A 25,660-nucleotide genomic window follows, 5' to 3' on the forward strand; every position below is an offset into this window, starting at 1 on the left:
TATTTTGGCCTTCTTCAAAAAAAAAAAAATTCTATTAAATGAATAAGTACAATTAAGAATACCAGGTAATTAAGAATTTTTACATCTTCTACTATTTATTGAGCGTTAATTTTTGTCCTTCTAACTTCCACCACTAAAACCATCCGTTTACTGCTCATAATTAAATGTTGTAAAGTCTGTTCCACTACTCTAAATGTATTTCCTTTTCTTCACCTTCGCCGCTCCACACTATGTATCCATGAAGCTTTTGCTAAACCAAATTTCATCACAACAAAATAACTGAATGGTAACATGCCTTATCATTTGGATTTTAAATTACATTATATATGTATTCTTATTATTGTTGATTAATTTCTTATGAGAGAGAGCCATTAGTTCTGTGTGTTAGTATGAAGGACAGTCAAATGACTATGATCAAGCATGCTCGTTGTTAGTTGGACCCATGGGGCGTGAAGCATGAAGCTATCACCAAATGGTCAATTTTATGGGGCGTTTAATATCTGTTTTATACTTTATTTTTATTTTTATTTAATTTTTTAAGGCATTTCATATCAGCCTTTTATTTTAGTTTTTTTTTTATTCCTTCCCACTGACAATTTTGTTTTTGGTCTTTGCTATTGTTATTGCTATATTTCTTGCTTTTGTTATTTGGTAAAAATGTTTCCTCTTGCAGTCACTTCATCTGCTGCAATTTTGTCTCTTGAGTGCAAGGGATGAAGTATAAATTATAGGTTCAAAATGCATCTTGAGTTGTCCTTTTGACAATTTCTTTTGCATGGGATCATGACCATTACTAAAATCATATTTCTCTTTTTATTTTGGTAAGTAACAGTTTATCTCTTCTTCTTTTTTAAAGTTATTTACTTCTTCTTTCTATTTATCATTATTTATTCTTGAAGGAATTCTACAAAGATATTCTCTCATTTTTTCTTGATACTAAAAGTAAGGGAAGAGTTATTTTTTTCCAATGTAATTTACTTCTAGGTAGATATGGCCCTTGCGGGAAGAAATGAAACTGTAATGTTATTGTTTGATAATGTTTCTTGTAGATGCGTATTGGAAGAAATTTAAAGTTATTATTTGTGACAATATATACATTATGGTTTAGCAATATTTGTTATACTTTATTGATATAAGAGTGTTCTTCTCGAGCTTTCTATACTTCTTGTAAAAAAAAAAAGAATCATCACAAAATATATACCATCTTGAAATATTTGTACTAATGGATTTATACCATCTTGAACCACGCGAGCTGGTTAGATGCGTGGGGCAGAGGGCTCGTAGTACCCCCTTTGATTGATCCAGCCTTTTCTTCGCTTCGGACTAATTAGCATGGGATACACGTGCAAGGCACGTGTCAAGAAACTAATATTGTAGTAAAGAAGAAGATAGTAGTAAGCAATTAAAGTAAAATTCTCAAGAGATTACACCGAAAGGAGCTTAATTGATACAATGAACCAAACTGTTGGAGATCTCGAGGATCTTACTTGAATATCAAATAATGCAAATTATAAATTAAAAATAGCACACAACAAGAGAAGCCGACCTTTGGGGAAAGCGCACATAAGATTTTGGGAGAGAAAATAGAAATACTTCATATAGGAAGATGAAAAGGATCTATAAATCAAGGAAATGGTGAAAATTGATTGAAGTGAATGATATGATCAATATTAGTAGTAGGTTGCTGGGGAGGTGGTAAAGGAAAGGCCCACTCGTATTTTACAGGTGGTGAAGGTGAGGCATAGACGGGAGTTTGCTTATAATAGTTCGTTGGTGGTGGAGGTGAGTAGTATGATGGCGATTTTTCATAAGTCTTTGGTAGAGATGGTAAGTTGTAAGTTATAGGTGATTGCTCGTAGTATTTTGGTGGAGGTGGAGGAGATTTGTAGGAAGGTGTAGATTCTTTATAGTATGGTGGAGGTGGAGATTTATAATTGATTGGTGATTGTTAATAGTATTTTGGTGGTGGTGGAGGAGAACTGTATGACCACAGTTGCTCATAGTATTTTGATGGGGGTGGAGGTGACTTGTAATAAGGTGATTGCTCATAGTATGTTGGAAGAGGTGCAGGTGACTCGTAATACGAAGGTGATTTCTCATAATAAGTTGGTGGTGGTGGGGATTTATAGTAAACTCGAGATTTGTAATATTTTTGTGGTGCCGATGACTTATAATATTTAGAGGGAGCAGGCGATTTATAGTATTTTGCTGGGGATGGTGACTTGTAATACTTTGCAGGTGATAGCGCTTTGTAGTACTTTGTTGGTGATGGCGACTTGTAGTAGTTCTTTGAAGGAGCTAGCGACTTGTAGTATTTTGCGGGAGCTGCGACATGTAGTATTTTGCGGGAGCTGGCGATTTGTAGTACTTTGCGGGAGATGGCGATTTGTAGTATTTTACAGGAGATGAAGAGTTGTAATATTTTACGGGAGCTGGCGAGTTGTAATATTTTACGGGAGCTGGCGAGTTGTAATATTTTACGAGAGTTGAAGATTTGTAGTATTTTGCGGGACCTGGTGTTGCAAACAAAATAATATTCAATTGTTTGCGACGGATTCCGTCGGAAACAAAATAAAATTTGATTTTTAATGATTAATTTCAGACTGATTCGGTTGGAAAATTTTAAAAAAATTAATATTCAATAGTTTTCGACGGATTCCATCAAAAAACAAATAAAATTTAATTTTTAATTATTAATTTCCGACCGATTTAGTCGGAAATGATACATTTATATTATTTAATTTTAAATAAATAATTATTTTATTTGTTTTAATACGACTGATTCAGTTGGTAAATTTCAACCACTTTGGTCGGAAACGTGAAATATTTGTTCGTCTGACCTTTTTAAATTTGCGACCACTTCGGTCAGAAATCACCGACGGTTTTGGTCGGAAATTGTTTTCCGACCAACTTTTTTCCAACCGATCAATTTTGGTCGGAAAGCAGTCGGAAATACGTGATTTCTGACCGATTTCCGACCATTTTGGCGGTCGGAAATTTGCCATTTTTCAGTAGTGTATTCATCATATTACGCTCTTTACAATGCTCAAATTTTATCCCCTTAAAGATGAAAAACACAGCTATTCTAATTGTACTCCCCAATAAAAAATAAATGCGTGTAATCTTCTAGAACCCTTCTTAGCCCTTCTCCTATGGACCAAAATGGAAAAAGCTAAACTTAAGGATTAAAAATGAAAACTCAATTCTTTAATTACAATGACTGATATTAACAGTACTTCACTAACTCCCAAAACATTCTTGATTCTCCTTCCTTAGAGGTGATGATTTCTAATCGTCACATTCCACTCTTCTTCAGCAAGAACCTTGGTTTCTACAAGGTTCAAATGTTTAGAAATTGAGATTTTAGAAAAGAGTGTTCTTCCCATGTTGCTTCATGTGGGCTTAAGTTCGCCCATTGAACAAGTACTTGAGTTGAAGCTCTGTTCCCTTTTTTCTCTAAATCTTATTATTTCTCTGTTAACATCCTTTATTTTGCAAGTAGAATCATTACAATGGGTATCTAGAGCCTTTGATCCTGGCAATAATAGACTATGATGGATAAAAACAAGAATGCTTCTGGCGGTAGCCGGACGCCAGATTTACCTTTCCGGCGACGACGGGTGGATCTAAGCTACGTACGACTAAGTTGGAGGAATGGCAGGCTTTCCTCGAAATGGCGGTCATGGAGCTTTTCGATTCTAGCAAAAAGGTTGAATACGATGACTCAATTCACTATTCTGGACACTCATATGTGGGGGGAAATCTGCAAAGTTCAACCCCGTTCATCTCTCCAAATGTTTTAGGTGTGACCCATGGTCTGACCTTTCCTTCTACATCTTTCGTTTCAACCCCTGTTCTTCAACCCTTATCTTACCCAGATAACATCACCACCTCACAAACCTCAAACCTGGCAGCTCATGCTTACAGACCCTTATCCCAAACTTTCCCTCTACCTGCCACCCATTTGAGCTTAACACCACCACCTTCTTTCTATACTACTACATCTCACATACCTTTTTCTCTTCCTTCTTTTCCTCTTATGTCAGTTCCTTATACCTCCACTATGCCATACTCATTGAATCCCTCCATTTCTTACCACCTTACGTACATTTCTGGGTATGGGAATCAACCTTTCTCAGTACCTATTGGTTCTTTCCAACCCCAGCCCTTCAGAGGAGCCATGCCACCTTTCAACGGGTTTGACACTACTAGGTCTCACTCGAAGGGGTCGAAAGAAAAAATGCCATTTCTTGAATTTGATGGCAAAAATCCACTCACGTGGATTCGGAGGTGTAACAGGTTCTTTGAACTTTATGAAGTCGATGATGGTGAGAAACTAACGTATATGTCAATGAATCTGCAAGATGAAATAGGCATGTGGTTTTATAGCTATGTTTTGGACAAAAGATAGGGAGTGACATGGCCTATGTTTTGCCTAGACGTGTGTATTCGTTATGGAAATATTAGGCCCACTCAAATTATTAGAGAATTCAAACAAGTGCAGCAAGTGATAGATGTAGAAAGTTATCAAAAGAAGTTTGAGGAATTATGTTGTTTGATGGGAGTGACAAATCCAAATCTGGATGAGGCATATTTTGTGGAATGTTTTATTGGGGGATCACTTTAGACATCTAAGAAATTGTTTCATTATCTAATCTATGTACCTTGGTTGATGCTTATGACTTGGAAAAAATTCATGAAAGGAAGGTGGAGGACATATATAAAAAGTTCACCGCAAAAAACACGCAAATGACTAATCGGGTGGGCCAAAAATTCAGCTCATCTGGCCCATTTTCAAGTTCTGTTACCCCCAAAGGTACCCAACCTTCTGAACCACTAAAAGCCCAACATATTATTCCCAACAGAGCTACTACTACCAAGAATCTTTCTTATGAGACGATGCGATCTCAAAACCTCTATTTCTATTGTCATGAAAAATATCACCCTAGCCATCAATGTAAGGCTTTGAATGCAATAGCAGGGGAAGTGGCAATTGGGGAATTAACAGAAGAAGGAGTTGAATTGGAGCAAGAGGTAATTCATCTTTAGGCCTAGGACAAGGGGGAATTCTCAATAAATGTTATACTGGGTTTGGGATTCAATACAAAAACCATCAAGATTGCAGGATGGTTAAAGAAGCAAATGATGTTGGTTTTAATTGATAGTGGATCTACCCACATTTTTGTGGATCCACAACTGGTTAAGAACTTGAGGGCTCAGATTAGTTGTCTTCGTATGCCCATGAAGGTAATGGTTGCCAATGGGCAAATCGTTGATTGCAAGGAAGTTGGCAAAATATTTAAGTGGAGGATGGATGAGGAGGAATTCTCTTTTGGTTTTGGATTATTAAAAGTTAGGGGGGTGATATGGTTTTAGGAATGGATTGGCTTGATACCATCGCTTTAGTGGTGTTATATAATCGGCCATTGAGTATTACTTTTATCAAGGATAACAAAAGGACAACACTCGTAGGGGACCAGGAATCACAAACCTTGTCCATAGCTGATGCTAAAACTATAGATCGATTGCTAGTGACGAGCCAGTGCAGTTGTGTGGGCCAGCTCTTTGAAATGGCCCATGAAGATCCAGACCAGAACATGAAAAGCATTCTAGTGGAGGTCCAAAGGTTGTTAAATGAGAACCGCGACATTTTCCATGAACCTAAAGGCCTACCACCTCATAAGGCCAATGACCATCATATCGAGTTACTACCAGGGACTAAACCCATCAACCTCAGACCAAACAAATACTCATTTGAGCAAAAAAAATTCTATTGAAAAGATAGTATCTGAAATGTTAGAGTCCGAGACTGTAGCTTCCAGAATCTCTCATTTTTCTTCACCAGTAATACTAGTCAAGAAAAAAGATTCAAGCTAATGCATGTGTGTAGATTATTGAAAATTTAATGAAGCAATCGTGAAGAACAAATACCCCATTCCGGTGGTAGAGGATTTATTAGATGAACTTTGTGGTACCAAGTTACTCTCTAAATTGGACCTACGATCGGGCTGTCACCAAATTGAAAGATGGAGAGGAATACAAAATAGCCTTTAAGACCCACCATGGGTTATGGGAGTTTAGAGCTATGCCCTTTGGGCTAATGAATGCCCCGTCTACGTTCGAAGCCTAAATGCATAATATTTTTTGGGCCTTATCTTAGACATTTTGTCTTGGTATTTTTTGATGATATCTTGGTCTATAGTCCAACATTACATGACCATGTGAAACATTTGGATACTGTGTTTAAGGTTCTGAGAACAAACCAATTAGTGGCCAAGAGATCAAAGTGTACCTTTACTAAAAAACAAGTGGAGTATTTGGGTCATATCATTTCGGAAGATGGGGTGAGCACTGACGAAGCAAAAATTGCAGCTATGCCACAACCCAAAACATTAAAAGAGTTAAGGGGTTTCCTTGGGCTTACATGCTATTATAGACGCTTCATCCAGAATTTTGCTACCATCAGTAAACCCCTCAAAAGTCTGCTTAAAAAGGGGAATTTTCATTGGAATGAAGAAGCCACAAGTGCTTTTAATGAACTAAAGCAAGCAATGAGCAACGCTCCAGTATTGGCTTTGCCAAATTTCACAACACCTTTTGTGACGAGGTCAATGCTAGTGGTAAAGGAATAGGTGCGGTTTTGACTCAAAATGGCAGACCCATAGCTTATATAAGCCAGGTCTTATGTCAGAAACACCTCGGACTCTCAACTTATGAAAAAGAGCTCATAGCATTACTCATCGCGGTGGAGAAATGGAGGCATTATCTTTAGCCTAGACCTTTTGTGATCAAAACAGATCATTTCAGTCTCAAATTCTTGAAAGACCAAAGGATCACTACCTTGTTACAACAAAAGGGGGTTATAAAATTGTTGGGATTAACTTATGAGATCCAATATAGAAAGGGAGCTGAGAACTTGGCAGCATACGCTCTATCAAGAAGATTCGAAAAAATAGGTGACAGAGAGTGTTTGGGGTTGTCCACAGTTCAACCTAAGTGGATGTCAGAGGTGATTGAAAGCTACGAAAATGATGCTAAGGCACAAGAATTACTCACCAAGCTCACTTTATATCAAAATGCAGTACCAAATATTACCCTTCAACAGGGGATTTTAAGGTACTGCAACAGAATATGGGTGGGCGGTAATGACAACTTGAGATCAAAATTAATCACTGATATGCATGCCACTCTGGTCCATTAGCAACACTACAAAGATTAAAGGCCTTGTTTTATTGGCATGGTTTGCCTAATGAAGTTAAAACACAAGTGCAAAGTTGTGAAGTTTGTCAAGATAACAAAGATGAGAACGTGGCATACCCAATCCTCCTACAACCGTTGCCAATTCCCTCAAGAGCTTGAGAACATGTGGCAATGGATTTCATTGATCGATTGCCGAAATCTGCCATCTTGGTGGTCATTGACCGTTATACCAAGTATGCTCATTTTTTTGTGCTTTCACATCCTTACTCAACTAGCCACAATACACAGTTATTTCTTGAAAATATGTGCAAGGTACATGGGTCATCCAGTTCAATTGTCTCAGATAGAGATCCTATTTTTGCAAGTACATTTTGGAAAGAACTCTTTAAAGGATTGGGGGTGCAGTTGAGGATGATTTCTACTTACCATCCTCAAACGGATGGGCAATCGAAAAGATTGAACCGATGTTTGGAAACATACATGAGGTGCATGACTGATCATCGACCATCGAAATGGAGCAAATGGATATCATTGTCATAATTTTGGTACAATTTAAACTTCGAGTCAGCAATTGGCTTGACCCTTTTTAAATCATTATATGATTATGACCCTCTGCAACCATCATTTGAATTGGTTGCCCAATCCTCATTGAGTCCAACTAACCAAGTCATCGGAAGCAGGCAGGTGATGTCTCGAGGTCTCAAAGATAATCTCGAAAAAACTCAGGTTATAGGAAGTTTGAAATTGGGGATTGGGTTTTCCTTAAGCTGCAGCCCTACCGTCAAGTTTCTTTGGCAGTGAGGAGAAATTTGAAGTTAGCAGCCAAGTTTTTGGACCCTATGAGATCATTCAGGTGGTAGGACCAGTAGCGTACAAGCTTAAGTTACCTTCAAATTCTCGGATTCACCCAGCTCTCCATGTCTCCCTACTGAAGAAGAAGATTAGGAATCAAGTTTTCGCAGCTCAAGATCCTCCAATTTGCAACTAGGAGGGTCAAATGTTAGTTAAACCAGTCGTTATCCTCGATCGGAAAGTGGTGAAAAAAGGGAACAGAGCTTCAACTTAAGTACTCATTCAGTGGGCGAACTTAAGCCCAGATGAAGCAACATGGGAAGAATACTCTTTTCTAAAATCTCATTTTCCAAATTTTGATGAAAGCTATAGAAACCAAGATTCTTGCTGAAGAAGAGCGGAATGTGACGTTCAGAAATCATCACTGCTAAGGAAGGAGAATCAATAATGTTTTGGGAGTTAGTCAAGTATTGTTAATATCGGTCATTGTAATTAAAGAAATGGGTTTTCATTTTTAATCCTTAAGTTTAGCTTTTTTTGTTTTAGTCCATAGGAGAAGGGCTATGAAGAGTTCTAGAAGATTACATGCGTCTATTTCTGGTTTGGGGAGTACAATTAGAATAACTGTCTTTTTTATCCTTAAAGGGATAGAAGTTGAGCATTGTAAAGAGCGTAATATGATGAATACAAATCCTCTGTTTCTCTAAATCTTCTTATTTCTCTGTTAATTTCCTTTATTTATCAAGTAGAATCGTTACAGTATAATTTTTTATATACACAGAATAATTTTTCAATGAAGGGTGTTCAACTGACCACCCTTCATTGTATGTGTCTACGCTACTAATTATTGAACATGAAGTTCAAAAACTATCAGGAAAATCAGCAAATACACACACCAGAGTATACCTTAAGGGGTCATTTTCTCAGTTATGGAATATCCCATGGGATTATAATTCTGTGATATCTCATGGGATTATCTATCCTGCTTCTGATATGGGATAGCAAATACCATTATTTTGATATAAAATCTACCGGTATAAGTTAATACCCACAGTGAAATATGGGATAACTCTAATCCCAAATTTTATATGGGGATTAATATCTTTATCCCGATAACCTAGCGACTCCTAAATCTATCGGCATGAGAATCAGTACAACCTGGGATAGGACGAAGAACTCGTAAAACGGTTTGATCCAGATGAGGGGGACTCTTGTCTCGTAAAATCTGTGCTTCAAGCGCCCGCATATACCCTTAAAATGCATCCAACGGGATTTTGTTCGATTGAGTGTAATTAGCTGTGTAAATCGAGAAAATCCTTAACTAACCCTTAATTCTTCAAAAGCCGTCTATATTGATCATAAATCAGAAGTGAGAACATCGCAAGCATAGTCTTTAGAACATTAGATGATCTTTTCTCTTTTGTTAAAGTGTTTATGGCCAGAGTTACTCAGTACCTATGCTGATGGGAGAAAACAAATCCAGACACTCACTTATTATCCGGGGAGAAGAACTTCAAATAATATTAATAAAATGTTTCGTGTTTAATTTACTTCACATGAGGTACATATCACATTTTGTTTCCAAGATATTTTTTTCTCTTTCGATGTTGGATTGTTGATATTGTAACTGATGTAATACATAAAGTTATTTTATTTTTCATAGGTATACTAGAGTTTCTATATTTGTGCTAATTTTTTGACAATTTATTTTATTTTAGAATTTTATAATTTTAACTATTTTTAACAATTTTTTTTTATTTTTCTACTAATTTGCAGATTTATAAATTAACAAAATTTAAAGATTCACGAGGCTTACATTGCCTTGTGCCCCCGGCTTTTAATACACCACGTCAGACCTTAAAACTCAAACTGCGCACTTTTGTACTTTTCAGTTTTTTTAAATCTTTTGGCTTTTCAGTTTTTTTAAATCTTTTGGAAACCGAAGAGATCAATATTTCTTAAACCATTCTCAGGAAAAAGTTCTCAAGAGACAATCTGCTTCATTTCAACTAAGTTTGAATAGATGTTCAGGAGATATACTTATGGACCGATAGAAGAATATAGTCAATTAAAACACACAATAGTAGACAAAGAAGACGACAGAACTAAGAAAAGTAGAATGCACAGAATCTCGATATAATGAGAACAATTGATGGTGATCTCGAGGATCTTACTTAAACCAAACAATAAATAATACAAATTATTAAAACAAAAGAACATTGAACACATAATAAGTAAACCCGATCATTTCGGGAAGCATACATCAAATTTTGGCGGAGGAAATGGAGTTGCTAATATTAAGAGGACAAAAAGGAATTAGAAGTCATGGAAATAGCGGAAAATGATTGAATAGTTAATATCACTAGCACGTTGGTGGGGGAGATGCTGATAGGGTGGAGGTGAAGCATAGGTAGCGGATTGCTCGTACTTCTCAGGTGGTGGAGGTGAGGCATAGGTGGGAGTTTGATTGTAATAGTTTGCGGATGGTGGAGGTGAGTAATAAGATGGTGATTTTTCATAGGTCTTTGGTAGAGATGGCAAATTGTAAGTTATAGGTAATTGCCCATAGTATTTTGGTGGAGATGGACGAGATTTATAGGAAGGTATAGATTCTTTATAGTATGGTGGAGGTGGAGATTTGTAAGAAGATGGTGACTGCTCATAGTATGTTGGAGGAGGTGGGGCGACTTGTAATACGAAGGTGATTTCTCATAATAAATTGGTGGTGGTGGAGATTTATAGTAAACTGGGGACTTGCAATATTTTAGTGGTGCCGGTGACTTATAATATTTAGAAGGAGCAGGCGATTTGTAGTATTTTGCTGGGGATGGTGACTTGTAGTACTCTGCTGGTGATGACACTTTGTAGTACTTTGCAGGTGATGGTGACTTGTAATAGTTCATTGAAGGAGTTGGTGACTTGTAGTAATTTGCAGGAGCTGGAGACTTGTAGTATTTTGCGGGAACTGACGATTTGTAGTATTTTGCGGGAACTCGCGCCTTGTAGTATTTTGCAGGTGCTGGTGACTTGTAGTATTTTACGGGAACTGGAGATTTGTAGTATTTTGCAGAATTTGGTGACTTGTAATAATGCTTTGCAGGAGTAGGTGACTTATAGTAAGGAGTTGGTACATGATACTTGGGTACGGGAGATGGTGATTTGTAATACTTCTTAGAGTTGTAAGAAGGTGAAGGAGAAGCATACCCATAAGAGTAATCAGCAACAACAGTGCTAGCTATAAAGCAAATTGCCAAAGCAGTTACAAGTAAAGGCCATTGTGATTAGGGGTGTTCATGGTTCGGTTTGGATCGTTTTTTCCTTAAAAAAAAACCAAACCAAGTAAGTCGATTTTTCAAATATTAGAACCAAACCAAACCAATTAAGTCAGTTTTTTCCGATTCGGTTTATGTCAGTTTTTCGGTTTTTTCTTAAATATAAGACATACACTGCCAAACACATATTCCGGCGACCACATTTTTAATGTAACACTATCAAATCAATTGCTCTTTGATAAATCTATTATTTACTAAAATATATTGATAATAATTGAATCAAATAGTGATGAATAATTTAAGGATTCAATTAAAATATGTTATTTTTAACACGAAATGGATTCTTACACTAAACAAAAGAAAACTACCAATCAAACTAGAATGTAAAGGTAAAGAACTACATTAAAAGTGCAAACTATTAACATTTACCATAAATTTTTTTGAAATTTTGTATAACAATATACATATATATAGGTGTAAAAATAGCTACTCATATAGTCGGTTTGGTTCGGGTTTTTTCTGATTAAAACCAAAACCAAGTCAAATTTGATCGGTTTTTAAAATTCAAAACCAAAACCAAACCAAACCAAAAAGTATCAATTTTTTTGGTCGGTTTGGTTTGGTTCGATTTTTCGGTTTTTTATGAATACCCCTAATTGTGATGATAGGCTATAATTGTGTATTTTAGTCGCTTATTACACTCTAATTTACTGCACTTTAATTGAGTTTGAGTTTTAATCGCTAGTGTTTTGCACTAAATATGTGTTTTATGCCTTGTAGGAGTGATTCCGAGCTATGTAGGCGTTATGGAATGAATTCAAGTGATTTGGAGCTTTGAAGTCTGAGTAAAAGCCCAAGGAATTAAGCTGGGCATACGGCACATTGTCTAGTAAAATGCATATAGCTTTTTGCTCAGAACTCCGTTTGGGCTCCACAATATATCGTTGGAAAGCTACTTGAAAGGGATACAACTTTAATGTTATGTATTTTCGTAAATTCTCAATACCGCGCCGCATGGGATGCCGTAGAGTGCGGCGCAGCAGTGTAAAAACTGGCGTGACAAGAAAAATGCAAGGTTGCTGATAATCTCCATTAGTGCACCGTAGGGGACGCCGCAGGGTGCGGCGCGCCTGTACAAATTTTATAGATTGATTTTCGTATTTCGCGCGTGAGAAGGTATTTTCGTCTGGGACCAACCCTACTTGGTATAAATACATATAAAAACGTTATTTTGAGGACTTTTGACAGATCTTAGACCTAGGGACACACTTTAGACGTAAGGAGAACACACCACGCTTGGAGGAGGCTTCTAACTAGTTTTTCTTCTCTTCTCTTCCTTTAATTTCATAGTCCATTAGTTCTAGAGTTTTGGGTTCTACATGAACGTTGTAGTTTGAAACTTGAATTGTTCTTATTATTTTATCATATTGGTTTATTTATTCAATCTTGCGCTTAATTATTTGATTGTTTGATCACCAATTGAATACTATCTACGAATCTAGGATTGGACTCGGAAGAGAGAATTCTAGATTGCATATAAGATTGAGTAGAACAAGATCTTAACTCTGAGGGAGAGCGGATTTGCGGTTAGGATAGGAATATACCTAATCGCCTTGCTTGGTTACTATATAGGAATTATTAATGCGTTCTTGTTAATTTTAATTCCATAGGAATATAGGCGTTAGGTTATCTTGAATAGGAGAGGTGTACTTGGGGAGAAGGCTACGAGCAATAGTAACCATGTCAACCAATAAACCAGATAAATTAATTAGACGATTTAAGTGGAAACTCAACGGGATTGTTAGCTAATCCATAGCTCTAGAATATTTATTCACATCGAATTCGTCTCTATAATTCGCCAACTTATTTTTTTAATCTCTTAATTTGTTACTTTAGATTAATTTAGTTAAATATTCATACTTTAGAATACGCTTGAATAGATTAATTGTTTTGATTTAATTTAGTTGATAGTTAATCACAAGTCCCTGTAGGTACGATATCTGGACTTACAATCATATATTACTTATCAACCACGTATACTTGCGTGTGCGTTTGGGAGCAACACATTGCCCCAGCTTCCCTATGCTTGTCATTTTGCTTTTGCAGCCAACAATACTTAAAAGAAAGATGAAAAAGAACTTAAACTTGACTTGCATATTGAGTAGGGAGCTCTGGTTTTTATATAGGAACATAATATTATCATTTTAGGTATGTGTTATTGACACCCACTAAGATTATAGCTAAGTCAAAATATGGGCTCGATATTTTCTATAATTAGTGGTAGGCATTTTTTCCAAGATCAGAGGCGGCTCAATAAGTTTGGTGGCCTAAAGTCAAACTTTAATGTGAGGCCCTTTTAAAAAAAAATTATACTATATATTTTTAATTGAAGTAGATTTTTCTAACTTTTTTAGAATAAAATTACTTAAAAAAATTCGAATAAACCATTTACTCTCTCATGTGCAGTATTTTTTGATGATTAATACACTTAAAAGAATTTTTTGATGTTTCAATATACTTGTTGCAATGCTGAAAAACCTGAGGAAAAATAGAGTTTAAAAATGTATTACATATTTTCTAATGATTAATGCAATCCTTTTTTATATATATAAAATATTTTACTTTTTTACTTTGAAATACTTAAATTTTCTTAAAAAGATTTGGGGCCTCACGAGAGTTGTGGTGGGATGGATAGCATATCTCCTTCTTTAATCGGAAGTATTCGGTTTCAGTAGTTATAATGAAAAAAAATCCCTTCTAAAGAATAGTTCCGACTTTAATGAACTTTACATGGTACAAATTTGAATTCATCAATGACCCAAATTAAATACCGGACATCAAATAAAAATTAAAAAATAAAAATTAGGACCCCAAAATTCTGGGGCCTAAAGCCACCGCTTGAGTTGCTATACCCTCTGACCGCCCGTGTCTAAGACTTGTCTTCCGTAGTTGAGCAGGGAACTCTGCTTTTTATATTGTAGTGAGACATCCTTATTAATTAGGAGTAACTTTTATGTAATTGGTTATTGGTTAGCCACAAAGATAATATAGCAATGTCCAAATAAATAAGGGCTTTTTTACTTTTAGCCCGCGTCAGAAATTATTTATATTCAGTAGTCGAAAAAGTTATAAAATTTATGTAATCTTTTTGTCACACCTCCTTTTTACGCGCCTACCCCGAAAGATAAATGCGTGAGGGAGTTTTTCCAATTTAAGTGACAATATTCGAAATGGGGTTATTTATTTAATTCAGAGTCGCCACTTGGGAAAGGTTTGGCTTTTGGTGTCCCAAGTCATCGGTTTATCTTGAATCCCAATTCGAGGAAATTATTCGACTTTCCAAATGAAGTCTGCGAACCAGAATTCTAAGTAAGGAATTCTGTTGACCCGAGGGAAGGTGTTAGGCACCCCCGAATCTCGTGGTTCTAGCACGGTCGCTTAAATTGTTATAATGGCTAAATATCTGATTTTAATACATGTTATAACTTGTGTGCTTTTATTAGGTTTAAACCGCTTTTATTATTATTTATTTTTTATGGAATTGCAACGCCGTGAAAATGCATTTCAAACCACGTCACAATCAATGCGCTCGTGGTTGTTAATACATTCCGACTCCGTTGAGATTTGGATTTGGGTCACATAAATGTGCACCCGAATTGAAGAATGCAATTTAATTAAAAATCGCGCCTAAAAAGTCTAACGCGTTATTATCTTTGAGGAAGGCCGTAAAAGTTCGCTAAACGGTCCATCCCAAATTCTAAGTATTTTATTATGACCAATTATTGAGGGCCCCGATATTTGCATTTTTGTTTGGCAAGGCATGCCTCATTTTTGTTTTAAAAGGATCGACCTATAGTGACTATGTTTTCTATTTCGTTTGTCTCTATAATGAAAGAAAAAGAATTCTAACTTATTTATATGCTCATGAGTTATTATAGTTGAGTTTTCGAAAGTGAGTCGTTTAAAGAGTTTACATGGGCAGCGCATAGAATGTTCTAAATACAGACAGTAAAAGAAAGAAAAAACTACATTAAACTACAGTTTCAAATCTTTCCCATTTTTACATTCATGCTTCGAGTAGCTTACAAGATGAACCAATGTATCAGTTTGTGTACCTGGTATTTGCAAAGCAAGGAAAGAAGATGAAGATCAGTAGAAACAGCAGTAGTGTAAATACACAGCAACAACAGGTTCAGCAACACATCAAAACCAGTAACGACCAGTAGAATAACCCAGTAACAGATTGAAAAACCAGCAGTACCAGAATGCAATCGCAGTCAAATCAAAAGAGAGACGGATACAAGATGCAGTAGTTTACTAATTTTGAATAACACTCAAGGAAAGGCAAACGGAAATTATTCAAGTAAAAGTTCAACTTGTTTTTCTCTTTTGCTCTCAAATTCTGATTTCTCAAAATTCAGTCAACTCTCTCAACTTTTTTTTCTATCTTCTTCAAAGTCTCCCTTTCTATTCTCCAAGTCTCCCACAATGTGTAAAAATGACTCTATTTATAACCAAGACTCTTGTCTTGAACCACTAACCCGAAATATTCCCATGATTGCATACTTTGTTTCCCACTACCTTAAACAAATGAATTATTCTCCACTATTTTGTGTCTTGTCCCCCACTATATTAAACTAAAGAGTTATTCCCCACTATCTTGTGTCTTGTCCCCCATTATATTAAACAAATGCATTATTCCCACTCCATTATGTCTTGTCCCTCACTATATTAAACTAAAGAATTATTCCCCACTATCTTGTGTCTTGTCCCCCACCATGTACTATTTTAATATTGTTAATACCTAGTGGACAGAGCACTCAAAATTAAGACTTGTTTCCCATATTTCCCCTGACACTACTGAAATTACCGTTCTACCCCCATCAGCTATAACCAATTTTGAATGAGAAATCCTAACAATTGACTAATCAAATCAGTCAAATTCATATCAACATTCAAGATCAGATTCACATCAGAACAACATTAAGATTCATCAAACTCAAATCACCATTTAAGCTTAAAACTCGATTCGGACCAAATAACATCAAAAAAAAAAATCAGTAATTAAACTAAACACATTTCTAGATTAAACCTAAACAAGAACAAATGAATAAAAGCAAACTGAGGAAATAATCAAGACATGATAAACAACGAACAAGAAAAGAATCAAACATATACTGATTTCAGACCCGAGAATATCAAACAAAATACGGACAGAAATGAAACTTAAACCAACTAACCGAATTGGAACAACGACGAACTCGAACGGAAACAAATCTGCCCGGAAACTTTGAAACCCAAATAACTCGAATCTGCCCGGAAATTTTTGTATGTTTTCCAGTTAATTTCAGGCGATGAAGCTGGACGACGAAGACGACCACGAACACCACTGAAAATGACCGAACGGTCAGTGGTTTCCGGTATGGTTGGGCGACGGACGAGTGAGCTAGGTTGCTTGACGAGCAGGAACGCATCAGTGACGGCGCTGGGGATGGAGCGACGATGAGCTGTGGTCGTTCATGGCTGGTTTGACAGTGGGGAAGGCAGCAGAAGCGACGGGGTTCGTTTGGACGTGAGCTGAGTGGTCGTTTGGGCTGTTCGTTGGTTCAAAGGAGATGGTGGTGGAGGGCAGTCAATGGACGAGCTTGAGCTCGCCATGGAGAAGACAAAGCAGCAAGGGGCAGCCATGGGAGCTGGACCTCGAAGGTAGTCGTTCATGGCGGAGCTTCGTGGCATGAGGTCGCTCATGGTGAAGCTCGCGAAGACGATGTGTTGAAGGGGTAGCCATGGTCGAGCTTGAGCTCGACATGGAGAAGACGAAGAAGATGAAGGAGGGCAGCAGGTGGTCGTTGCCGGACTGTTGGTCGACGGTGGAGGAGGGCAGCCATGGTTGCTGCTTGTGTGTGAGGGCAGCCATGAGATGTTAGGGTGTTTGGTTTGGAGAAGAAGAAGAGAGGGGCGGGTAGGTGTTTTAGGGTTTGGGGTTTTTTTTTTGTTTTGGGAAAAATGAAAAAATGAAAATGAAGAGGGGGAGTTGGATCTTTGGGGTTATGGGGCGGATCGGGTCGGGTTGACCCGGTATGAGTTTGTTTCTTTTAGGCTTGTGGTTTAAATTTGAAGAAAAGGCCCAATCCGGTTTTCTTCTATTTTTTATTCTTTTCTATTTATTCAATTTCCTAATTAATAAAGCTAAAAATGCTAAGATTAAATTATAAAACCCAAAATTATCTCAAAATACTAATTAACTCCTAATAACAATTAACATATAATTAAATAGCAATTAAGGATAAAATTACACAATTTGGACGTTAAATGCTAAAAATGCAAAATACATATTTTTATGATTTTTCATTTTGTAAAACAAACTTAATTACTCATAACTGTAGAATTAAATATTAAATGCAAATGCGACATATTTTTATATTTTTTTATTAATATAACAAATAAACATGCACAAAAAAAAATACAAATAATTATCCAAAAATGCCACGAAAATTCAAAAATTGCACACAAAGGAAAATTGTTTTATTTTGAATTTTTTGGGAGTAATTCTCATATAGGGCAAAAATCACGTGCTTACACTTTTTATATAACATATATATATTTTCGGCTATTATTTTGAGAGCAGCTATACAATGTCATATTTCCAATAAATAGTAGGCCAGTACTTAGTGGTTAGTTTTTTTTTTTTTTTGGTGACTGAAAAAATAATTTAGAGATAAATATTAAAAATGGAGAAAACAATAAGGTTACCACGGCTTGCATCCCATTAGCGCATAATTAAGTTGACTTGTACATATAATTACGGTATATTGAATATGAAGTTTAAAAACAATTAGGGAAAACCAGCGAATACACACAACAGATTATACCTTAAGCAGGAGCGTACGTAAGAATTTTTATAAGTGGTGTCGAAATTTACAGAAGAACGAAAATAAATAATTTTAATTATCATACTTCTAGAGCAAAAATAGGCGTATAACCAACATGCTAAGAGACAATTTGTGTTGAATTGTGACATTTTTTCCTACTTATTCGTTTTCACACAGTATTAATACATATATTTATTAAAAGAATTCGACAAAGCAGTGTCGCGTGACACCGCTTTATCGAACGTGCATCCACCCCTAACCTTAAGGGGTCGTTTGGTTCAATTATGAAATAACCCATGGTATTATAATTATGAGATATTCCATGGATTATCTATCCATGGAATATGGGATTAATATCTTTATCCTGATAACCAAACTACACACATACTAAGCTAGACCTTACCTTATAAGAGATAGCTAATTTCACTATTTTGGTATTAACTCTATATCGGTATTAGTTTATGTCCGCAATCAAATATGAGATAATTCTAATCTCAAATTTCATACGAGGATTAATATTTTTATTCTGATAACCAAACAACCCCTATATGTATCGGTATGAGAATCACGTACAACCTGGAATTGGACTAGGCGCTCGTGAAACGGTTTGAGCCAGATGTGGGAGAGTCTTGTCTCGTAAAATTTGCACTTCAGGCGCCCAATTGTACCCTATGCATCCAATGCGCAACGCATGAGGCTCGTCCAATTGATTTTGTGCAATCGAGTATAATTAGTTGTGTAAATCCAGAAATTCCATAACTAAGCTGTCTATATTGACCATAAATCAGAAGTGAGAACATTGCAAACATCAGATGATCTATCCTTTTCTATTAATTAAATAAAGTCATTTTATTTTCCATGGTTATGCTAGAGTTTCGATAGTTAAGCTAATTTTTTGACAATTATATTAATTTAATTAGAGTTTTATAAGCTTAACGTATTTTAGCAATTTTTTAATTTTTCTACTATTTGTAGAATTATAAATTAATAAAATTTAAAACTTATGGGGCTTACACACCATGTCTGAGCTTACACTTCGTCTTTTGCCCCTGTCCTTCAATACACTACGTCAGACCTTAAAACTTGAACTTTTGCCATTTTTGTGCTTTTCAATTTTTATTTAAATCTTTTGGAAACTGTGAAAAGAGAGTTTTAGAATAGATCGGTTATAAACCATTCTCGGGAAATTTCTCAAGAGACAATCTGCTTCTTTTCATCTTAGTTTGAATAGATGTTCAGGAGGTACGTAGTTTTAGACAAAGAAGACGACACAATTAAGAAAAGTAGAATGCAAAAAATCTCGATATAATGAGCAGAATTGATCGATATCTCAAGGATCTTACTTAAATCAAACAATAAATAATACAAATTATTAAAACAAAAGAACATTGAACACATAATAAGCAAACCCGATCATTTCGGGAAGCATACATCAAATTTTGGCTGCGGAAATGGGGTTGCTAAAAAAAGAGGACAAAAAGGAATAAAAAGCCATGGAAATGGCGAAAATGACTGAATAGTTAAAATTAGTAGTAGGTCGGCGGAGGAGATGCTGGCGGGGTTGGAGGTGAAGCATAGTTGGCGGATTTCTCGTACTTCTCAGGCGGTGGAGGTGACGCATAGGTAGGAGTTTGCTTGTAATAGTTTGTTGGTGGTGGAGGTGAGTAATAAGATGGTGATTTTTCATAGGTCTTTGGTAGAGATGGCAAGTTGTAAGTTATAGGCGATTGCTCGTAGTATTTTGGTGGAGGTGGAGGAGATTTATAGGAAGGTATAGATTCTTTATAGTATGGTGGAGGTGGAGACTTGTAAGAAGATGGTGACTGCTCATAGTATGTTGGAGGAGGTGGGGATGACTTGTAATATGAAGGTGATTTCTCATAATAAATTGGTGGTGGTGGAGATTTATAGTAAACTGGGGACTTGTAATATTTTAGTGGGGCCGGTGACTTATAATATTTAGAAGGAGCAGGCGATTTGTAGTATTTTGCTGGGGATGGTGACTTGTAGTACTTTGCTGGTGATGACGCTATGTAGTACTTTGCAGGTGATGGTGACTTGTAGTTGTTCATTGAAGGAGCTGGTGACTTGTAGTATTTTGCAGGAGCTGGGGATTTGTAGTATTTTGCGGGAACTGGCGATTTATAGTATTTTGCGGGAGCTGGCGCCTTGTAATATTTTGCAGGAGCTGGCGACTTGTAGTATTTTGCAGGAGCTGGAGATTTATAGTATTTTGCAGGAACTAGTGACTTGTAATAATACTTTGCAGGTGCAGGTGACTTATAGTAAGGAGTTGGTACATGATACTTGGGTACGGGAGATGGTGATTTGTAATACTTCTTAGAGTTGTAAGAATGTGAAGGAGAAGCATACCCATAAGAGTAATCAGCAACAACAGTGCTAGCTATAAAGCAAATTGCCAAAGCAGTTACAAGTAAAGGCCATTGCCCCAATTTCCCTAAGCTTGTCATTTTGTTTATGCAGCCAACAATACTTAGAGAAAGAATGAAAAGAACTAAAACTTGACTTGCATATTGAGTAGGGAGCTCTGGTTTTTATATAGCAACATAATATTAGCGCTTGTGTTATTGGCACCCACTAAGATTATAGCTAAGTCAAAATATGGGCTTGATCTTTTCTATAATTAGTGGTAGGCATTTTCTCCAAGACTTGTCTTGCATAGTTGAGTAGGGAACTCTGGTTTTTATATTGCAGTGAGACATCCCTTAACATTTATGTATCGCTACATGGTTAGCCACTAAGATCATAGCAAAGCCCAAATAAAGAATAGACGAGTACTTAGTGGTTAGCAAAGTCCAATAAAGATACCACGACTTGCATCCCATTAGCGAATAATTACGTTGACTTGTACAAATAATTACGGTGTATGAAAACCAACGAATACACACAACAGATTATACATTAAGCAAGGGTATACGTAAGAATTTTTATAAGTGGTATCGAAATTTATAGAAGAACGAGAATAAATAATTTTAATTATCATACTTCTAGATAGAGGTGGCAAAATGGTTAAAAGAAAACAGTTATCCACCTATATTATCCATTAGAAAATGGGTTGAATAATAAACTTTTTAAAAACGGGTCGAATATGGATAAGAACCATATTATCCACTTAGAAAATGGTTAACCAAATGGATAACTAATGTGTTTAACTTTTACATTTTTAAAGCCTCAAATTGGGGGTTCCTCAAGTTTGGGAGACAAGAAATTCTCCCATAAGTGATTATATTCAAGAAGCTATGGATAATATGAATATCTATATTATCCGCCGGATAACCCGTTTTTTATCCGTCTCAAATACGTGTCGAGTTGGATAATTTATTCATTTTTTGATTACTTGTTTTCGATCCGCTCATATCTGACCCGACCCACCCATTTGTCACCCCTACTTCTAGACAAGAAATAGCCTTAGTAGATGCTTTCTCAAATATTTTCCAAAAATACGTGTGTGAGATTTGAACATTTGACCTCTTAGAGCAAAAAAAGGCACATAACCAACACGACAACAACAACAACAACAACACCAACAACAACCCAGTATAATCCCACTTAGTAGGGTCTGGGGAGGGTAGTGTGTACGCAGACCTTACCCCTACCTTGAGGTAGAGAGGCTGTTTCCAAATAGACCCCCGACATCCTTCCCTCCAAGAACTTCCCACCTTGCTCTTGGGGAGACTCGAACTCACAACCTCTTGGTTGGAAGTGGAGGTTGTTTACCATCAGAGCAACCCCTCTTGTCCTATAACCAACACGCCAAAAGACAATTTGTGTTGAGTGGTGTCATTTTTTTTTTCTACTTGATCGTTTTCACACAGTATTAATACATATATTTAGTAAAAAAAATTGATGAAGCGATATCGCGTGATATCGCTTTGTCGAATGTGCATCCGCCCCTGACTTAAGGGGTTGTTTGGTTCATTCATGAAATATCCCATGGTACTATAATTCCGAGATATTCCATGGATTATCTATCCCGCCCCAGATTAGGGATAACTAATACCACCATTTTTGTATTAACTATATATCAGTATTAGTTTATATCTGCAATCAAATATGAGATAACTCTAATCCCAAATTTTATACGGGGATTAATATCTTTATCCTGATAACCAAACTACCCATAAATGTATCGGTATGGGAATCGCGTACAACCTGGGATTGGACTAGGCACTCGTAAAACAGTTTGAGCCAGATTGGGAGAGTCTTGTCTCGTAAAATTTGCGCTTCAAGTGCCCACATGTACCATATACATCCAATGTCAAATGCATGAGGCTCGCCTAATTGATTTTGTGCAATCGAGTGTAATTAGTATTACGTGGCGCCTTCCTGAGATTCCTTGGAAGGGCGACGTAAGGCTAAGCAACTGATGTTAGTGCAGTTACTGTCTGCCAACTGAGGTCCCCTCCGTATGCTAGACTAGATTGTCAGTGCCGCACGGGAAAACCAATGTCAAGAACAATTGAGATAACAGAAATGAGAATTGAGAATGAAAGAAAGCTTGATTGCATTAATGAAAGCTATTACAAAAAGCAACACGGTGTCGAGGGGGAGAGACACCAGTACAGAGAATTGTTTGCTTGCTAGAAAGTTTGATTGCTCGATTCCCCCTAATAATGCTTAAAAAAAAATCCAAAGCTACAAGACTAGACTTGACTAAGCTAGAGAAACATAATGGAAGTACATGAAATAAAACTACTTTATATTTACAATGAAAAGGACTTAGTTTTCTACAAGGCAGAAACAGGTTCGTTGTCAGCAGCAGCGTCTTTGGCATCACGGTCGGCGCACGCGGCACTGTTGGCATCTGCCTGCGGCTAGGCTCTGACGAGGGATATAGGTGGGGCGACAGAGGCACATGCGTGCTTGTCACTTGGCGCGGCCAAGACCACGGGGCCGTCCGTGGCGTTAGGCATTGGGAGGCTTGCTAGGACGCGACAGGACGCGCCCAAAGGGTCATGGAGCATGGCTGGAAAGCCGCCCATGACATTCTCCCCCACCTGAGTTGGTGACGTCCTTGGCGCCTTACTTGCAATATAATCTTCAATTAGGCTTTTGTAGGCTTTGAGGTTTGTTCCTCTCTCCCAAGTATTCTCATCTGCATCACAGCCCTGCCATTTCACCAAAAAACTCTTGGTGATCTTTCCTTGAGGCTTGAATCACTCTATCATCAAGGATAGCTTCAACACGCCTTTTCCCGGTTGAATTGGGACCTTGAATACTGGGTATTATGAGCTGGCTCCGTGAAGGATCCTCCGTGTCTTCCCGAAAAGGTTTCAGGAGGCTGACATGGAAGACAGGATGAATTTTCCACCAAGCTGGGGTATCTACCCGGTATGCAACTTTCCTAATGCGTCTTTCAATGGAAAAAAGGTCTAATGTATTTTTGCAATAGGCGAGAGTCATGGACCCCCGCAAATAAGTACCGCTTTGGAATTTTGACCATCACTTTGTCTCCTACTTGGTATTCAACAAAGCGATGATTCTGATCAGCATGCCTCTTCATCCGCTTTTGAGCTTTGACAAGATAGCTTCGCACTATCTCCAAATTTTGCTTCCACTCTTTTGAGAAGCTAGCAGCTCGAGGAGATTTAGACATATTTGGTATATTCACAATGTGTGGGAGTAGCGGTTGTTGTCCAGTAACATTTTCAAAAGAGCTTTTGTTTGTACTAGAGCTCTTTTATGAATTGAAACACAGTTGAACAGCATCCAGAAGCTTCACCCAATTCTTCTGCGATCCAGTTACAAAGTGGCGGAGATATTCCTCCAACATACCATTGAACCGCTCTGTCTAGCCATCAGATGCGGATGAGTTGTGACTCAATTTTGACCCAAGGCTCTTAAAAAGCTGGGTCTAAAAGTTGCTAGTGAAGCGTGAGTCACGATCACTAACAATGTCTTTGGGTAGGCCCCAATATTTGACGACATTAGAGAAGAAGAGTCGAGCTTTATCTTTTGCTGATATATATTGTGGGGCTACAATAAAGGTAGCATACTTGGAAAACCTATCCACCACAACCAAGATAGTTGTGAGATCTCCGACCTTGGGAAATTCGGTGATGAAATCCAGGGAAACGCTTTCCCAAGGTCATTTTGGGACAGCTAGCGGTTCCAAGAGTCCCGTTTGTGTCAAGCGGTCCGACTTGTCCTTCTGGCATACTAGACAAGTCTTCACATACTGAGCGACATCATCGGCCATTTGAGGCCATAATATGCACGACGAAGTAACACCATGGTGCGTTCTTCACCGGGATGGCCAACCCACAAAGTATCATGACATTCCGCCAGAAGAGTCCTTCCCAAATCTCCTCCTTTAGGAACATAAAGTCGATTCCCTTTAACTTTCAGGAAACCATCTTCCATGTAGAACTGGCGAGTCTTGCCTTATCCTACCAAATCAACCAAATATTGTGCAGCAGAATCTTTGATGAGTAGATCTTGTATCTGGTCCTTGATGGAGGTGGCTACCTTGCTCCCCCTTAGGGTGGTGAGTAAGCACACCGATGCTAGGTCAGCTCTCCGACTGAGCGCATCAGTAACATGATTGGTCTTCCCACTTCGGTACTCCAGGTTGAAGTGGAATTCAGCTAGAAGTTCCTGCCACCTGGCTTGTCAACCATTCAGTTTCGGCTGGGTCATGAAATGGCTAACAGCTGTGTTGTCTGTCTTGGCCACGAATTGGGTCCCCAACAGATAGTGCCTCCAAAGGCGCAAGCAGTGGACGATAGCCAATAATTCTTTCTCATAGGCGGCATAGAGCCACTCTGCATCCTTCAGCTTCCGACTCTCGTACGCTACAGGATGCCTTTCTTGTAGCAAGACACCGCCGAGGGCATAGTGGATGCATCCGTTTGTACCTCGAATGGCTTGGCCAAATCAGGTCTACTAGACATAGCCGCTTTTAATGCATTAAAGGCCTCCACTTGCCTCAGTCCCCAATCCCAGGGTGTGACTTTCTTGAGGAGTTCTGTCAAGGGCACCGCAATGAGGGAATAGTATTTCACAAATCGCCGGTAGAAGTTGCATAGGCCAAGGAACGCCGTCAAGGCGTGGACATCCTTAGGCGGTGACCAATCTGTGATTGCCTATATCTTCTGTTGGTCCATCTTGATCCGTCATTCCTCGATGACATGTCCGAGGAAGTCAATTTGCTTCTGAGCAAATGAGCACTTGGATATATTTACATATAATTCATGCTCCCGCAATCGAGCTAGGACCTTCCGCAAGTGCACTAGGTGTTCTTCCAATGTTTGGCTATATACCACAATGTCATCCAAGTAGACCACCACGAATTCGTCAATGTACTCTCGGAAGACTTGGTTCATCAGAGTGCAAAATGTAGCTGGGATGTTAGTCAAGCCGAACAACATGACCAGGAAGTCGTACAACCCATATCTTGTCACACAGGTCGTCTTGTGTTCATCACCCTCTGCGATACGAACTTGCTAGTAACCTGTCTTGAGGTCTATCTTGGTGAAAACCGTCGCACCACCCAGTCTATCG

At 37.7% G+C, this 25,660-nt stretch overlaps 1 protein-coding gene and 2 pseudogenes across 1 annotated transcript; all 3 read right to left on the reverse strand.

The window, feature by feature from the left end:
- Nucleotides 1-1,624: 1,624 nt before the first annotated feature.
- LOC142161743 (uncharacterized) lies at nt 1,625-3,005 on the reverse strand (annotated as a pseudogene).
- A 7,190-nt stretch (nt 3,006-10,195) lies between these two features.
- LOC107794666 (uncharacterized) lies at nt 10,196-11,270 on the reverse strand (annotated as a pseudogene).
- Nucleotides 11,271-19,473: 8,203 nt separating this feature from the next.
- Nucleotides 19,474-20,641, reverse strand: LOC107794671 (uncharacterized). The gene has a single exon (XM_016617183.2). The coding sequence runs from the start codon at nt 20,605-20,607 to the stop codon at nt 19,663-19,665; it is 945 nt and encodes a 314-aa protein (XP_016472669.1). The 5' UTR covers nt 20,608-20,641; the 3' UTR covers nt 19,474-19,662.
- Between the last annotated feature and the right edge of the window lie 5,019 nt (nt 20,642-25,660).

The sequence above is a fragment of the Nicotiana tabacum genome, chromosome 18 (genome assembly GCF_000715075.1).
Source record: "Nicotiana tabacum cultivar K326 chromosome 18, ASM71507v2, whole genome shotgun sequence".
Taxonomy (NCBI): Eukaryota; Viridiplantae; Streptophyta; class Magnoliopsida; order Solanales; family Solanaceae; genus Nicotiana; species Nicotiana tabacum.

Coding starts and splice junctions, on each gene's coding strand:
- LOC107794671 (XM_016617183.2), bottom strand. CDS start 20,607: ATGACAAGCTTAGGGAAATTGGGGCAATGGCCTTTACTTGTAACTGCT.